The sequence below is a fragment of the Hippoglossus stenolepis genome, chromosome 9 (genome assembly GCF_022539355.2).
Source record: "Hippoglossus stenolepis isolate QCI-W04-F060 chromosome 9, HSTE1.2, whole genome shotgun sequence".
NCBI classification, from domain to species: domain Eukaryota; kingdom Metazoa; phylum Chordata; class Actinopteri; order Pleuronectiformes; family Pleuronectidae; genus Hippoglossus; species Hippoglossus stenolepis.
This window is the reverse complement of record NC_061491.1, coordinates 2284332-2302255: the sequence shown is the minus strand read 5'-3', so window position 1 is coordinate 2302255 and position 17924 is coordinate 2284332. Positions and strand designations below refer to the sequence as shown.

General features: G+C 40.5%; 1 protein-coding gene across 1 annotated transcript in view; it reads right to left on the bottom strand.

Annotated features, from left to right (window-relative positions):
• The window catches only part of cacna1ba (calcium channel, voltage-dependent, N type, alpha 1B subunit, a), a 90759-nt gene that overhangs the window by 43259 nt on the left and 29576 nt on the right, over positions 1–17924 (bottom strand). Inside the window, exons 11-24 of the mRNA XM_047341406.1 lie at positions 17443–17515; positions 17236–17353; positions 17050–17117; positions 15820–15926; positions 13589–13654; positions 11947–11982; positions 10192–10965; positions 8008–8195; positions 7647–7767; positions 6861–6990; positions 6232–6291; positions 5546–5652; positions 5186–5197; positions 2056–2076 (exon numbers count right to left, since the gene is read on the bottom strand). Coding sequence (XP_047197362.1) covers positions 2056–2076; positions 5186–5197; positions 5546–5652; positions 6232–6291; positions 6861–6990; positions 7647–7767; positions 8008–8195; positions 10192–10965; positions 11947–11982; positions 13589–13654; positions 15820–15926; positions 17050–17117; positions 17236–17353; positions 17443–17515 — 1881 coding nt within the window. The remainder of the gene's footprint in view (positions 1–2055; positions 2077–5185; positions 5198–5545; positions 5653–6231; positions 6292–6860; positions 6991–7646; positions 7768–8007; positions 8196–10191; positions 10966–11946; positions 11983–13588; positions 13655–15819; positions 15927–17049; positions 17118–17235; positions 17354–17442; positions 17516–17924) is intronic.

Below are 17924 nucleotides of genomic sequence, written 5' to 3'. Positions count from 1 at the left end.
CACCACTGCAAGTAGCTGTAGGGTGACGAACAGCATAGTTTCTGTCTTCCTCTGTGGCCTCATGGAGTCCCTGTTCTCCAGTCACAACTACACGCAACAACTTACATGCTCGGATGCACATTAGTCGGGCATGCATTTACAGTGAAATAGAGCCAGAGTGTCTTCCGACCAGAAACTTCCACTAAGCGATCAAGGTATTCTGATAGCTTTGAAAGAATACCCCTCAACAACCAGACATAGTGGAGAAACAGGAGAGGAAGAGCATTTTGGACTTGTTACAGGGGCTAAAATGTGACACCTAGAGGGATGTGAAGGTCCAAATAATAATGAGGACATCTGGCTCAGCCCAAACTGTTCATCATTTTCCTGGAATGAGGACATGGAGCTGTGCCCTGAAAACAAAATCCCTCTTCCAACTATCTCAATACTGCTCTATTTTTTACTTCTACTCTACTCAAGAGTCTGTTTGTCTCTCTCTGGCTGACTTAATCCCAGAAACTATGGGTTGCAATACTAAAGAATAACAGGTTCAGATATGTCAAGTATTTCTTAATACATCACTTGAGTGTGGGTGTTGATAAAGTTACAAGTTTCTCAGTCAACAGTTCTAGTTATATAGCTTCACTGTCATAAAGCAAAATAGTAAATACATGTGTGCTCAGCTTTAAAATGAAGCACATTTTAGAGACAGAGACAGAACAAATGCAGATGACTTCAATACACAGTGAGTGGAAGTTTACAGAGAACAAAGAGTGGGTCCTGGTTCCAATCTCTTTCATTGTAATTTAGTAGGAAAGGATCCTTTCTTGGTCAGTATGGAGACAGAGAGAAACATTGAAAGATCTCACTCTATCTTTGAAAGTGTTTTTCCTTAATCATTCTATTATATCACAAACACATCTCTATGACACAAAGTGATGACTTTATGTGTTCTGCTCTTCAGTTTTGTTCATTGATTTGTATTATTGTACCCTACTGGGGGGAAATAATGTGACAGAAATACCAATGTACTCTTTGTGGTCCTGTAACTCCAGCATTGTACAAGTTGGGATGTCATATTTTCCTACTCCCATATTCCACTGTAAAAATGGCCATATTCTAACTATATGTGAAAAGGGAGAAGCCCAGTTATCACACATATGACTAGACATTGCTGAACTTGCATTTGAAGCAACAGGCAAAGGATTTCCTTCTATCCAAGTGTGACATCAGCACAAGTAATACTGATGGCTGGTCCCGTACTCAATACTGTATTCACAATGAATTTCACAATCAGCAATTACAAACCCCCACAAATATTTGTGCATTGACTTTTATAACCTGTTTTGTCCGTTTGGTATGATTGATCCTCAGTCATTAACCTGGCAACAGCCTTACACTGATCAGCCACTACATTCAAACTGGCAACAGGTTTCCACCCCCGCCTGTACAGATAACCCCATGCACAGTTGCGTGTGTACCGTGAGGGCTGGAAGGCCTTACAAGTTATTACTGAGGCACTACTAAAGAGAATGCAGACTATAAAGGCCCTATTGCTGAAGAGGGATGTTGTGAGCAAAGATAGATTGACCAACAGAAAAGGAACCTTCTTAGACACACTGACCTCTCAAGGACACGTTTCATTCCAAGATGCAATATTGATCATTTGTTTGTACAGCAGTATTTAAAACCACACTTTTAACTGGGACTGAAACTGGCTGTTATTATCATAATCAAAATCATTATCTAGTTCATTTAAAGAGCTCTCTTGAAGTAAGAATACAAAACGATATTGCCCAAAAGGCAATATAGCATTTTGGAATGAAATGTCTAAAACCATTGGTGGTTTTCTTCGGGTGAGGCAGGTTTCAGTTGAAAACCTTCGGACAGAGGTTACTGTTGTTTTAAAAATGCATTTAATTTACTGGCGTATGGGTTTAATATATTTTACATGAAGCTGATCTAAGTATAAGAAGAATGGCAGTTAGATGGGTTAGATTTGAGGGGAGAAGGGTTAGGGTACGGTATGGGTAAAGAGTGAGGGGGTGGTGGGGGTGGCATAGGAGGGTTCCCCACCTGGTCACACCTTGTTGCGATCTACTTGGGGGAAAACAGTGGTAAAACAAGGTACAGCACATTTATGGATGCTTCACACATACAAACAAAATAGAGCATATGTTTGCATCAGATGACAACACAATAGTTTTCATTAATGAAACCATGTAAAGTTGTATATATTTTGGTTGGTAGCAGACAACGGCGTGAGTAAATCCCAGTAAAGAGTAGACTCCATTATGGGGCTCTACAAGAGTATATTAGCCATATGAGGCGAAAACAGAAGGTGTGATTGGATGCTTTATGAGCCTGTTGTTTTTTGCAGTATCACAAATACCTGAAGTAAACACAAATCATAACTACTGGTAATTTAAACAGGCACTTGTTCTATAATTGCTCTCTGCTACAACTGCTGAGTATCAACCAAAACATCAACCAAAAAAATTGCAAATGCCACAAAAGGCCTTAAGGGAGATCTTCTAAATAACAATACTACGACTACTAATAAAACAAATGTAAATATTATCCAAGCCCTGAAATCGGGTCATCACTAGCATCTGAAGCTGACATTAAAAGACAATTTTGCATTTTGCAGCATCAAACATGAAATGCGCCAAACGGCTGCTGACTGAGCTCAACACTTGAGAGGTTCCAGTAGGTGAGATGACAAATTCACATAGTTTGGATGGAGATGCTATGGTTGGCTGTTCTTGCCGCAGGCAGTACATCAAATCAGCTCCAGGGACATGCACAGTGAGTGAATGGCAGCTGTCAATCAAACAATACTTTCTGTCTGTAACTGATGATATGGACGGGACCTGGAGCAAAAGAGCTTTTGCAAATAATTTGTTTGACTTAAAGTTGCCCTGCTGATGATTCTGGTATTTTGGACTGAGGAAAAGTTCAAGAATCGCAGCCAAAGCCCTCTATAATAAATGTATAAATGAGACATTATGAAATTATAAAATCTGGAGTAAATAAAGAGAAAATATTTTAAGATAACTAGATTTGCTTTTCTAATCATTATGAAAGCTTGTTTATTTCAGGCAGAGCTACACAGTAGCAGCCTCATAATTTCTAGCTAACAACTGTCGACTTTCCAGCTGAAAAAATTGCTGTGGGAGACTTTATCCCCTGCAGCTAGTTAGCTACATTTAGCTCCGTGAGGCTGTCTCCTGACTTTGTAATGTTTCAAGATCACAAATTTTCAAAAGAAGAATATTGTAAAAGGGTCTTATACGAGCACATTCATGATAACATAGAGGTTAAAGATATACATTCCTGGAAAGAAGTCAATGTAAATCCAGTTCGTCCATATATTAAGAAAAACCTTCAGACATTGTTCTTACATCAAGATGTCAGACTGGTTAGCTTGTGTACTTGCTCGTAGAACCTTACAAGTGGAAGGACTTTTCGGATGAGCACGAATTGAAGTCTTTGGCAAAGTGTCTTTATCTTGGGTCTGGTTGGTTGGGGTTGCTGAGTAGTGTAGTAACATCCAGGACCAGCTTCAGCACAGTTATATGTGCTATACTGGGGATGTACCACTCTTAAATGGAATCAGGCGTTTTTTTAACACGACCTGCAACCCCACAAACTAATGCTGTTATTTAATCCTACGCTAACTCATCACTGCGGTAGGTTTCCATAGGGGTTACCACGATAGATAGTAAAGTGGTTTGCATCATTTCATAATGTCCAATTTATTTAATACTGAAAACTAAAACATGTAGAAATCTTGAAATTGTGTTGATTTAAAATTATTCACAAATGCTGTTCAGCACAGGTTTAGAACAAAAATATAAAAATAATGCTGTGGCTGTACCACAATACAACTGGTGTATTGCTCCATCTGCAGAATGATGCTGAGTCTGTCAGATACAGGCTAGTGTAGAATAAAGTGCATGGAAATGAAGATGATGTGGTAATATGCTCTTGGGCATTCATTAAAAACCTATAGCGAACATCATACTTGTCATACAGTCTTTCTAATATGCATGCTAAGATCACAGGGAAGACTGATGTTCCCTGAGATGTACTCATGCCCTCCGACAGCAGCTTGGTTGTTACATTAGCAAGCCTCTGGTGAATTAATAATAGAGGATGTGAAATTGATATTGGTATCATACCATTCCAAGCAGAGCTTTGTCGAGGCAAAGTGCTTATGAAAATCCCTCCCATCGGAGGCTTGAGGAAGATAAGGATGATGAACTCGCAGGTGACATGGCCCTCTATAACAGAGGAGGCTATGGAGGAAGGACCTTTAGCCAAGCACATGAGGGTCAAGTGTGGGAAGGCCTTGGATGACGGACGACGAGATGGAAAGTGCCCCAGACACACTGCAAATAACACCCATCCTCACAAGCAATTTCACTTCATATACCGCATGTCTTACAGTCTTTTCAAGGATATATGCACCTTAACAGCTGGTAGTGCTGCATTTTGTCATTCTGAGCTCACTTTGAAGATGAGCTGCTTGTCCACTGACAGTGGCCATTAGATCAGAATGCAATGCAGTAGCCATGTGTTGTGTTTTGAGAAAGAAATCACATGGTTTGACTCAGGGAATAGGGCACTGGCATATTGGTTTCTCAGTTCCAAATGATGCACAGTAATTATATTGAGAGCACAGAACAAACATCTTTCTGATTCAATTCTTCTCTGATTCAATTTTCTCTTCAAATTTTAACTTATGTGTGAACAAAATCCATCCATCAATCTACACCGCGTATCCTTTGAGAGTAGCAGGGGGGCTGTAGTCATGCACAATATTCAATTTGCAAATACTAATTTTTGAATGTCAATTGGCCTATCAGGCACAAATAGAATTCCATAGAAATGATGGAGGAGGCTTAGTATGAATGGTCACACCAAACAGATTAACTCCTACACTCAATTACTACTGGAAATCACTAAACAAGGAATTGGGTTGATGTTCTCTTTAAATTGGGTTGGATTTTCATTCATATATACGAAACAAATAGTTGTCACTAGAAAATACAGGAGACCTGAATAAATGTAAAGACATAAGACTGAATATGTGAGGAAATTACTTGTTTTTGCAGTGTAAGCCATGTATGTTTTATCTTGCACATACATATACAAACAATGACACAGTCAAGCAAGATGAGAGAGATAGAGGAGGCATTACCCCATGAAGCTCCTGCAAACGATCCCAGCACAGAAACAGGGAGAGGATCATGTCAATAAACACACTGCACAAGACCCCAACACTCTCTCTCTCTCTCTAACACACACACACACACATATTATAGTCACCCAAACACATCATAAATGGTTATATTTTACAATTCTAGCTCTGTAAACACAAACAGAGCCCTCTAACAGATAATGACAGCGTAATACAACTTTATGTTCAGCCATCCACATTGAAGGTTTGTCTATACTGTACATTACACATAGCACAACAGATGTATGAACCATATCAGAGTGATTAACAACTTAGAGAGCTGTTTTTTAATGACAAAAAGGAAGGAGGTTTTGAACTTACGAATATGCAAAAGCCACCAGCGCCCCACTGACCACTATGAAGTCCAGAATGTTCCACAGGTCTCTGAAGTAGGATCCAGGATGAAGCAGTAGGCCCAGGTCCACCATCTGAGCCAAATACACCACTGTTATGTCTTTTATTTATTTATTTATTTAATTTTATTCTCAGATGTATAATCCTAACCCTAACCCTCTCAGTCAGAGACTCCTCCTGGCTCTGCTTGGTGGTACAGAAACAGGAGCGTTGGATTATAAGCAGTAGATGAAGCCAGAGGAGATACAAGTTTTGAATAACATCGGCCTCATGTAGTAATGTTACATCGCAAATATGACAAAAGGTTATTTTTGTTCACGTTTCCTTCTGCACCTTAAAGGAATGAAACATCAATAACTGGTGATGCCCTGCTGATGACCTCATAGGTTTAACACAGCTGGGGGGGGTTCTTTTTTGTTTTTCAATTGAAGGCACTGATGAAGGTGCTGCAGGAGGCAATACTCAGCAGGTTAAATACCAACCTGTTCAAAAAACTTTGATTAATCAGTGGATAGACAGCAAACAATGATCACAATGTCCTCTCTGAATTCATCACTCAAATACTTTCAGTTCATATACAGTTCTACACTGAAAGTGTACTGAAAGTTAAAGAAACACTGACACTTTAAATTGTGTATTTGAATTCTGCTTACCTTGATCACCATTTCAAAAGTGAAAACACCAGTGAAGACATAATCCAGATATTTAAGCACCTGCAAAAAAAACAATTAAATTGGTACTGAATATATAAATGCGCATAATAATCCAGTGTGACATATTGAATTTGATAGTATTGAGCACCAGAATCAAGAATTTACTGGGGAAAGATGTAGATTTTCTCATTACCTAACAGGTTAATTTAAACTAGAAGTGCTTGCATTTCCAACTTTCCCCAGGAACTAGGAACCTTTGCAGGAACTTGTTTCCACTGTAGGGACCCCGTACCAGGGTCTAATTTAAGTTACAGGGAAATATTTTATTTTTTCATTACAAATAGTTTTTATTGAGTTTTCAGCTTAATGAGAAAAAAAGCAAGTTAAATAAATGAAATTAAAATTTGCTTGATCTCCCCCGATCTTCAGACCTCAGTGGAAATGCAGGTGAGCAGCAGGAGGCTTAAAAGTTCCTGGGACAATTTGTCGAAACTCAGCATAGCATGCCGGACTCCAAAAAGAAAGTTATTATAAAAAGAAACACTTCATATCTCAGTTTTGTTGGCATGGATGTAAAGTGCATTACATACATTTATGTGCATTTTTTACCCGAGCATTGTAATTCTTACGTTGTTGCGAGGGGCATTTGTCCAGACAGGGTCCTCTGCTGCCAGAGCGATACTGCTCATAGTAATGACAACTAGGATTGACATCTCAAAATAACGCAGAGTCACAATGTAGTGACACAACCGCCTCACCCTGAGAAAGGAAAGGCAGCGACAAATACAGAGGGAGAGGTACAAACGGTGAGCTTTGGACACAGATATATCAAAGATTGCATTATTGCATATTTATTTTCTAAAACACTCACATACTATAAGTCTAAGGTAACGATTAAGATAAAGCAACACTGTCACCAGGGAATCAGGGAAAATTGTTTAACAAAAGCAAATCTAAAGGCTTATAATGACACCAAGTTGACCACAACTTTACTTTTTCATACAAATACAAATTTCAAATGCAGTTCACAATTGTAGCTGACAATTTAACCTGAGGAACTACAATAAGAATGCACAAATCTGACCTTTCAGTTTTCAGTCCAGATATATTGCAGAGGGACTTAAATCTCAGCAAAGTAATCTCACTCAACGCCTTTAAAACCAGAATAAAAGAACTGGAGGCAGAGTCTATAAGATGTTGCTGTTTTAAACTTACCTGGTTGCGTGTAACACATGTTTATACCTGTTCTATATGTTTTGTATCTGTGCTGCTGCCTGTCTTGACCAGGTCTCCCTTGAAAAAGAGATTCTTAATCTCTATGGTACTTTCCTGATTAAATAATAGTTAAATAAAATAACAAATAAAAAAGGTCCTTCGAAAAGGTGAAAATGGGGTAAGAGGTTGAGGAGACTCACGGATTGGTCCGTCCAAACATGAACATGGAACTGTAAGGCAGGATGGGTTTGGGTCCACTTTGACCTAGATCCTCCAGGGTCTTCTCATTCATGGGCATCGTCTCACAGTCAATACTGTTCACTGGGAAGACAGAGGGTTCAATTCCATCAATATACCTCAGAGATGTCAGAGTGGCACATTGGCAGCCCCCAACAGCCATCACATCTATTGTCCTAGAATGAATAGGATCTCTTCCTCCACATCTTCTCAACACAGAACTTGTACTTGTTTTAACTGTCACTATGAGCAGACACCTTCAACATATTGGCTGAGACCAGGGAAGACATGTAAGTCATATTATGTGTGCAACTTGATACTGACTTTGTATGAGGGTGGTCTCTCCAGGTGGACAGGTAACCTTCACAGGAGGATTGTGGCTGGACGTTTGGTCCGTCCTTCTCACATTCCGCTGGTTGTCTGAGTCCTCTGGTCGGTCAGGAGGCCAGTCGCCCCCCCCAGAGCCCTGCTGGGGTGAGATGGCTAGGGACTCCCCCTCTGAGTCCCCAAACCTATCCCCAAAACAGAGAGAACATCTTGGATATCACAGTATATTTTCAAGTAATATCTCCCATTTCTGAAAACACGACGCAAAATGACAGAATGTCAAGGTATGACAGTGAATGCAGAAGCAAACGTTTTAGATCAGAGACATACTGACAAGTTCAAACTTAATTTAAGGTATCTCGAATTCAGGTGGATTTAAGACGTCTTGAACTTGAAGTCGGAATTAAATTGTAGGTTTCTGAATCTGGATTTATCATCATAAGTTGCAGATGTCTGTAATACATATAGAAACAAAATTGTGCAAGAAGATGTAGATACTGGAAAGGGTAGAATGTAGCTTTTGTCTTTTAATTGATCTTTTAATTGAAAAATAATTGACAGATTAATCGACTATCAAAATAATTGTTAGTTGCAGCCATATTGTTGAGCTCTCAACTTTAATTTAATGTTTGTTGGATTACTTCTAATGTACCAAATCAGTTTTGTTTTTTTTATTGCATCAACAAAACAACACATAATGTTGTTGTCGTTCAAGCTAAATTCATTCCTTATGCCCCAGACGGATTCAAGAAAACAAACAAGTGTTGTATTGTTAGTTGTAAATTATATGCACATTACTTTGTTTGTGTGAATTTCTTCTTGAATGCATGTGATGAATCAAGAATAATAAAACTGCAATGATATTTAGGTCTCAACTGTGTTCATTGGGTCTGATTAGAATTTTCCTCAATGAGGGGATCCATCCATTTTAGCATCAGATCATGCAGCGGTGACTCTTCTTACGCAGCCACTTGGCAAAACTGGTAAATCATGAAGCCGGAGGTTAAATCCAAGTTTAATACTGTATAAAAAGTTCAAATTATTATCATGAGAACAGGTTATATTATTCCAGGAGATACACATTCCTTCAGCCACATCCCAGGGGATAGCCTAAGAAACACTTAAGGCCTCTCTGAGGGGATTTATAATTTACTATGCCTCCAACAAAAAAGGCAACAGAGATCCTTGACCTTGAAAAAGGAGTGAAGACAGCTGAGAACAAAGATCTGAAACGTGAGAGGATAATCTGTGCAATCTTTCTCAGCTTAAGTATAAATATACCACACATTACTGTCCTTGACTAGGGATATACATTTTGAATAGTTTTTCTCACTAATAGCCAATGCTTGTTAGCCGACCATAAACCGTTAACAGAAAACATAAAAACTGCTGTAAACACAGTGTTTCTATGAATTACCTAAACGGCCCACCATCATCTCATTTGTCATGTCACAATTTCATACTGATCGAAGTTTTTTTACACTTCTCATAATAACTCTCAAATTGTGTTGTGCACTACTGCTTCACTACAGAGCTGTGTGCAGCGCTGTTTGCTCCACTGTCACGCTCTCTCTCACTCACGTCTGGCACAGTCATACTGCCCATCGGCAGCACCAGGAGAAATCGCTGCATCGGTGGCCCTGTTGTCATAAAGTATCCGCAACACTTGGTAGGTATGCAGACCTCAACATAGCATCTGTTGTCCATTGTTACTCTGGTGCATATGAGCGGGTGTTGTGCATGTTGTGGTGGGTAATCACAATAATGATCCATGCTGTGGGGTTTAACTTGTGTGCATTCTCTCTTTGTCCTGACTGTTTTACAGCTGAACTTTACTCTTGTAAACTTGTGCATGGGTTTCATTTTCTCAGGCTGTATTACTCTCATTCCGAACAAGAATGAAAAATCGACATAATTTCAAAGTTACAGATCTATCTCTTAGACTGCAGCCCTGCTGTAGCATTAGGCCTATAGTACTTGACACAGTGATCTCTCTCTCAACCCCCCGCTTTGGTGTAGGAGCACATGTTTCTCTTCCTTTGGTTGCCTATCTTTGTACCTCTCTGTCCCCAAATGCTCAGTCTCATCCAATCCTGACCTTGACCATGACCTCTGGTACAACCCTGATCTACAGATTGCCAAATTCTGTGCATTGGTTTAGATTTTTCAGATCGTTTTTACCTGTGACCATGGGTCTTCTCTTTGTCGTTGGAATCCTCTCCCTCAGCTGTGGATTGGCCCCTAGATCCATGAGTCCGATGTCTCCTCTTCTCTCCATTACCACCACTCTCTCCTCTGGAATTCCTATCCCCATCCCTGTTTGAAGAACGCCCTTCTTTGTGCCGGGATCTTCTTTCTCCCCTCCCACCGTTGCTCACTGTCCCATTGCCCCCTCGGGCCTGCCGATGTGAATGATGATGGCGATGCTCTCTCTCAGTTGTGACTCCTCCGCCTCCGCTGTCCTCCACCGAGCTCTGATGGTGATGCTTTCTGCCTCCCTCTCGGCTGTGGGATCTCTCGGTCTTTCCCTCTTTGCCCCGGCTACCGTCGTGGTCTTTAGAGCGACTGTGATGGACGTGTTGCTTCCCACCAGTGTCACCGTTATCATTTGTCTCCTCTTTCGTTCTGATCCGGTCCCTGTCTCTGTGTCGATGATGACGGCGATTCTGGTGAGGCAAAGGGTCTGCAGTCTCAGCCTCTTCTAGCATGCTGGGCTTATGATGGTGGTGCTGGTGATCACCCAGCAAAGGCCCATCATGGGGCTCAACAAGCAGTGGCCGGTCGTGGTGGGTCTTCATGTCGGGCCGGATGTGTAGCGCCGAGGACAGCCGGAGACGCTCCTCTGGCTCCAGCTCATTGTACAGGGCCTCACAACCAGGCCGGTTCTGCCTCCTCAGCTGGTTGGTCCTCTGCTCCCACACTGACATCGTCTTCACCGACTTCTGCTGCTCCTTACTGGGGGAGGGACAGAAGAACCACACAAATAAGAACCACTGGAACATTGATATAACAATATAAATCTCTAAGTTTAACTATTTTCACAACCCTCTATTTTGATGTCAGTGCCAGAGACGGGATATATGAATTCCCAATGGATACACTGACAGGCATGGTTTCCTGTGAGATGTGACACATTGAGCATGTACTTTATACTTCATGATTTCATGGTACATAAAACCAGCAGTATGTTTCACTTTACATCTCACCATAACACACATAGTCCCTACATGCTGTGATGAGTTACAGTATGACCAAGGTGCAATGGAGCTTTCAACACAGCCAACCACTGGGGTCATTTATCACAGTACACCGTGGAGAGCGCTCATCCATGGATATGCCTGAACAAAGGGCAAACATGGCCACATTACCATGCTTTGACATGCGACTGCTTTCTGCCCATGTGAGTGTAAAACCGAGTTGTGGAATGGCTGAATTCATGCATTTCTAATATTGTGTGAGCTAAAAAAGTTTGCATGATTTTACAGTGGAGGGTTACATGTAGTGTATTTTTTATTGTGGCATTTCATCAAATATTTTAATCTGTCTTTGCAAAGATTTGCAGGAAATAACTTTATTCCATGTTCTCTTTACTTGGTCCTACAGATTCTTCACTCTCACGTTCTGCATAGTGTACGTAGCACACTGCACGGCCCTCTTTAAGAACTTCAGCTAAGAAGTGGATGGACAGTGAATCACTGAATGAACAGAGCATGGTGTGCATGACAATGGTGCAGGGCAGGTCTGTTTCATTTATGTGGTCTTGCCGTCAAGAAAATGTGAATAATGAGAACATGATCATGTATGTATGTATCTGTTTACGCATGTCATCATCATCATCATCATCATCATCATCATCATCATCATCATCATCATCATCATCATCATCAATCATCATCATCATCATCCACCACCTTGCTAGCAGGCGGCTGTTTTTACCTCAGGAAGTGATGGACTGGGGTGCAGACATAACTCCTACAAACACATAAAGGGAGCGACATTGAAACAAACAGAGGGAGAGAGGGAACTGTGAAAGGGACAGAAACAAGTTACAGACATGGGCACAGAGGGAGCAACATAAGCTTCAGAAAACTGACAAGGGGGAAAACAGGAACAGTCAAGATGCAAAATTATGGGGAGCAGGGAAATAAAATGGACAGGAGATAAAAAATAGTGAACAGTCTTTTGCTACAATATGTGTTAAAGAGCTGTGCAGTGTTTGGTGGACTTGGAGTTCTCTTTCACAGCATCTGTTCAGTGTCTTCACTTTAGGGTGTGCCTCCTCACATATAACGAGCCAACTCATGGGCCACTGCTACAATATTGACCCCATACATCTCACTGAGATAACCTGCTTATCAAAGGGGGTTTTCACTTCGCAGGAGCAAAGTGGGGGCATATCCCATACTGAGACGACCCACTCGTACTACTCAGAGAACCAGGGTTACACAGGTAACTAAAGAGATAGTGTGGGACTATTTACAGGTGAAAACTCTGACTGTGTGATCAGTGTGTGTATAAACCTGCTTCTCAAACCTACAGGTGAGACCTTCCATCCATTATCAAGCACTGAAGTTTATACTAATTTGACTTTGAACTTGTGTGTCACGACTGAAAAAATGTAATGACAGGCCAAACAGATGCTCAAAATAGTATAAAATACAGTTTTATTGCCAATTAAAATCCTAAATTCTGTCTTTCAGCTGTCAGACACTTAGGATCTGCTGAACATCAATGTGCCATAAAGCTGCTTTAGAATTTGAGAGTGATGTGATCCGTGATAGGCTCAGTAATGTCCTAAAACAGTTGGTCAGTAAGTTTGACTTAGTTCGTTGGAGAGAGTGATCAGGGTCAGGTGAATACACATTTGGTGCAGCAGGCCGGTGTGAGTGGGATTGCGTCCAAATACTCTGCAGTGTGTGTGTGTGTGTTGGTTTGAGAGGTTATGAGAGAATCCAGTGCAACAGTGTGGTGTGTTTGAATTGTAGACAATATGAAAAATATAGAATTGTACCACTTTCAGTCCACTAGCACTGCTATCAGCCTTCAAAAGACTCAGCATGATGAAAAATGAAAGTTACTCTACTGCTGTGTCCAATTAACTCAGCAGTCACGTTCTTCATCAGTCAAACACAAGCCTATACAATGCAATTAGAATATATAATATTATACAACCAGCCTGGGAAATCAATCACATCACATACAGTATGAACAATGATATGTGGTATCTTGACATCTACAGAAGAAGAAGTGCGATTGATGGAAAAAAAAGAAAATCATTCTCAGACAGAGGAGGATCATCACTGACACAGACACTCGTGATCACAAGAAAATTAAAATTGAACTCAGGGGTATGTAAATACTGACACACACACACACACACACACACACACACGGACACAGCTCTATCACAAGATGTGAGCACAGAAGAGCTGCCATGTTTTAGGACAGTTCACACTGAATAATGACTGACAGGACAACACCAGAAGAAGGCGGGGTATTAGCAGCAGCAGAGGGGAAGGATGAGCAAAGAAGGGTAATGGGAGGATTTAAAAGTTGAATCAGAGAGGTAATAACTCACAGTGAGTTAACGCTGCAGATGGATGAGCTGCTAGAATGCGCGTTACCTCGAGTGCGTGTTAGAAAACTGCACATGCACAAAACAAAAAGGGGAAACATCATATCGGATGAAGTCAGGGAAAAGGCCAGACACCGTTCAACATTTCTCTGTCTTCTCCTTGTCCTTTAGCCTCTCATCACATTTCAATGTAATCAGCAGTCAGAGCCCATAAACAGGACTGAACCAGAAAGGGAATGTCACACAACTTGGCCGTCAGGGACAGTGACAGCAAGATAAATCAGATGTCAGTACAGACAAAGACAATAAGCCCACTTCTGAGATAGTAGGGTTCTACTGATATCTATAAACAAGCAACATTTTACTATGACTGGTAATGCAAGAGGTACATTATAGATAAGATTTTATGGATATTTGCAAGTAGAGTAGAGAGTTATGGATACAAGAATAATGTCATGTGAAGAGCTGAAAATATTGAGATTGGTGCCAGCAGCTAGTTTGTGTGCTGACACATTATTACTGTATTACAAGGACCATTGATCCATCCTACTAATGAAAGAGTCCACCAAACAAACCATTCTTTGCAGTTTAACTGATATAAAAATTGCCCGTTGAGAGTTTTTTAAATTGTGGCTAATTTTACAGACCTACCTGAAAGTGCTGTTGATTTCACTTGTTGCCCAGTTGTGGACCAGTACTTCCACTGACAGTAAGACCGACCTGGTGTGTGCAGGACTTACAGCTGCATTTTCTGTTGTTGTTGATTTATTTGTTGGCCACTTGTTGACAGCTTAAAGGTAGGTAAGTTGTCGGTAAGTTGGTTCTGAATTGTTTTAATCTTATTTGCTGAAAACCTCTTCATGTTCCAACAGCCGTCAATAAAGAAAAAAGAAAAAGAAAAAATGCAGATCTGTGGGCCTCACAGGACTGCAATATACACCTATTAGTGACTCTTTATACGTTGCACCTTTGATCTATTGTTTTTATTGATTAGTGGAACTTTAAATACCTGATTAAAAGAACTTAAGGTCATGGCTGTTTATGTTTATTGTTCACCCTTCAAAGTCTCAAACTCTGAATAATGTTTAAGTCATGCTGCAGTATGATGAGTGTGACTGAGACAGCACTTCAAGATTAAAGTTGTACTGTTTCCAAACCTTCTCCATTACAATACCACCCGTTAGCATTGCTGCTATGTGCTGCAAAAAAGCTGTGCAAGTCTCTTAGATGTTCAACTCCACCAATGACATTATTTATACCCGTTATGTTTTGTTTGTTATGTTCAAAATGAGCTATGACAGAAAATGCATATTGAATAACACTTACAGAATACTGAACAGACTATGTTGCCATATTTCTAAAGATACAGAACAGTATCTTTTAGAAGAACAGCAAAGGAGACTACAATGATTCAATGTATCGGTTCTATACATTTCATGTTGATTGCTGTAAACAAAAATAGTGAATCAAGGATAAACAAGACTAACAAGAACTAAAACGATACAATGACTAAATCAGTAATATCACGAAACGTAAACTGTTAAGTGATATACAGATATACTGCCTGGAGAATCCACAGTAAGTTTCTAATTGGCCTTGTGTTGATTATAAAAACTTCCATCTGTCATACATGCTGTATGTTTGTGGTGGTTACATATTAGCATTATAATGGGATATCATAGACAAACTGGCTGTTTGAGAGAGAGAAGAAATATAATTTCACTTATGAGTAGTATTTTCTCCGCTGATGTTATGATTACTCTCAGGGACTCTGCAGAAATCTACTGCACAGGTCGTTTGGGAGACAGGAAGCCAGAGATCTGCCTTGTGAAGAAAATGTGTGGGTGATTCAATCAATCAAATTATATTTGTATAGCCTATATTCCCAAATTACAATTTGTCTTATAGGGCTCAACAGGGTGCAATATCCCCTGTCCTTAACCCCCAACAAGGGTAAGGAAAAACGACCAACATGTGGTTGTCATCTTGGAAAAGCAACCCAAGAACCAAATCAAACAGAGACCATGTATGAGGAAAGACAATTCTGACACACTTAAAGGCTGATGCCTCCAGCAAAATGTTATATTCAAATTCATTTGATATCATATGTGCTGACATATCGGTGAGCTGGTCCTTAGCATGGTTAGCGAATTAGCTTTAGTCTCTAGGTATGCGTACTTTCATGAGATAAAATAAGAGGAAGCCCAAGCAAATATTGGAAGAGGTTGACTTACGCTGTGACGGAAATGTTAGCAGCTGACATAGGGCTGACCTCCTTTACCTCCTTGGCCTTCTGGAGTGCGAGTTTCTTATTGATGGCCTCCTCTTGCTCCTCTTCATCCTGGACAGAGTTGGCAAAAAAATACATATATACAATACTCAGCAAGTCCCCCCAACCCCCCTCCTTTTTTATGAGTTTACCTGCTCTTTTGTTTTGGAGAGCTGTTACACTACTGTCACTGAAAGTGCATGGATGTTTGAGTTTCTTTGACAGCCGCAGATCAGCAATTGATATGATATATGATGCAATTATGGTGATGGTTACTCGCCAAGAGCTTCAGTCATTGTTGAGTTTTCAATATAAGACATAATATATAATAAATCCTCTAAGCAGAACTACATCTTTAGAGGAGACTGGACATTATCCGCAGGTAACGCCTGTCAGTGAAATGCTCTGTAGACCAGTCCATCTCATTTCATTTCAGAATTTGCGGTCTAAGCAGCCCAGAAAGAAGGCGGTCTTCCTGAGTCGGATAGACTGTGTCTCAGTCCCTGAATTGAGACACAGCTATTGCTTTTGAGTTTGTAATTGTTAGCATACATCGGCCAAAGATAAACTTAGATTAGGCTTATTTAATCCATTCCACCATCTGAGATCGACAATTACAGCAAGGGACACAGCACTGTGGCACCCTGAAAATACCAGAGCTTGGAACAGGAAACCGATATCAAACGTCATTTAGTGACTGACTATTTCAAAAAGATGGCCACGCTGGGGCTAACTGGTTGGCATGCTAACTTAGGTAGATACAATGAGGTAATAGAAACAGAAGCAAAACAAGAGTTAACATTGGCGTTGTTTTCCAACATTGCAGATAAGTAAAGGTGTTAAGATTGATGCTGAGCTCACAATGTTTCTGCTAAAATGGTAAATTGCTGTTACAAATAGCTCCTTTAAATCAGTGGCTGACATATTGAATAAAAGGGTTGTCTTTAGTGGTGAGGTAATACCAGTTCATTATGTTGAGGTACTGAGCATTGGACCGGTCATAACTGCCCACTCTTCCAAAGTGGACAATCCAGTGACAAGGTTCATTGTGCTTTATACAAAGGTGATAAAAGGCCTTGTGATTTAAGGACTATTATTGACGGCTGCTGTGGGTACGTCAGTGCTACTGCCCCATATCTTGAACCTATAAAGCCATGATATACAGTATATCTCTAGCTATAAGGAAATACAGTACCTTAGTGAGCTCCTGGGCATTTGCAAGATTATCAACAGCAATGGCCAGGAAGACGTTGAGAAGTGTGTCTGGTTATTTGTGGTTTCAGGAAAAGTTCAAATGACTGACAAACACATAATCTATATTCACAATTGAAGCTGTTCCTCAAATCAATGATATAGAATATGATTGAATCAAGTAGGATACAGTTTCCGAAGAGCGTGAGAATGATGAAGTAAATGGAGGAGAACATTCCCCTATGAACGCCCCCCTGTGATTCGATCCCGTGGTACATGACCGCATTCCAATCTTCCCCAGTTAGGATCTGCAGGGGGGAGACACAGGCTGCTTTCTGAGTCTAGTTCAGCGGTAAACGCAGAGCAGGATAGAAAGCATGATGGAGTTGACCTTTACCTGGAACACAGTGAGAATGGCTGCTGGGAATGTGTCAAAGTTAGTTGTCGGTGTTTCGTCTTCAAAATTAAACCTGCAGAGGGAAAAATGAACAGTCTTTGAATGTAATCAAGCTCCAAAGCCGCATAGTCACATTCACTCCTCCACCTATGGAGGATGGAGCATCTTATTGTCCTCTCCATCAGGCCACTGCACACTATTCCAGAGTAATATATGCCTATTACATTTGTGTCATCCTAGTCTGTGTGACCTTATGGCTGATCTCTGAGCATTTCTTCTTCTTAAATGGACGGGTTGTGCTAAAGCTGACATTTTGTATCGCTGTGTGTCTACTGGGACCTAATTACGTCCCCCCTGAAGTTGAAGGACGCAAAGAGAGAAGGCAGAATTTGCTTATTGTTTCTGGAAGAAAGAGAAGGGGTAAACCATTTGTTCCAGAGGCCTGTGAAATACATTTTTATTTTCATCAATTTCATCAATCA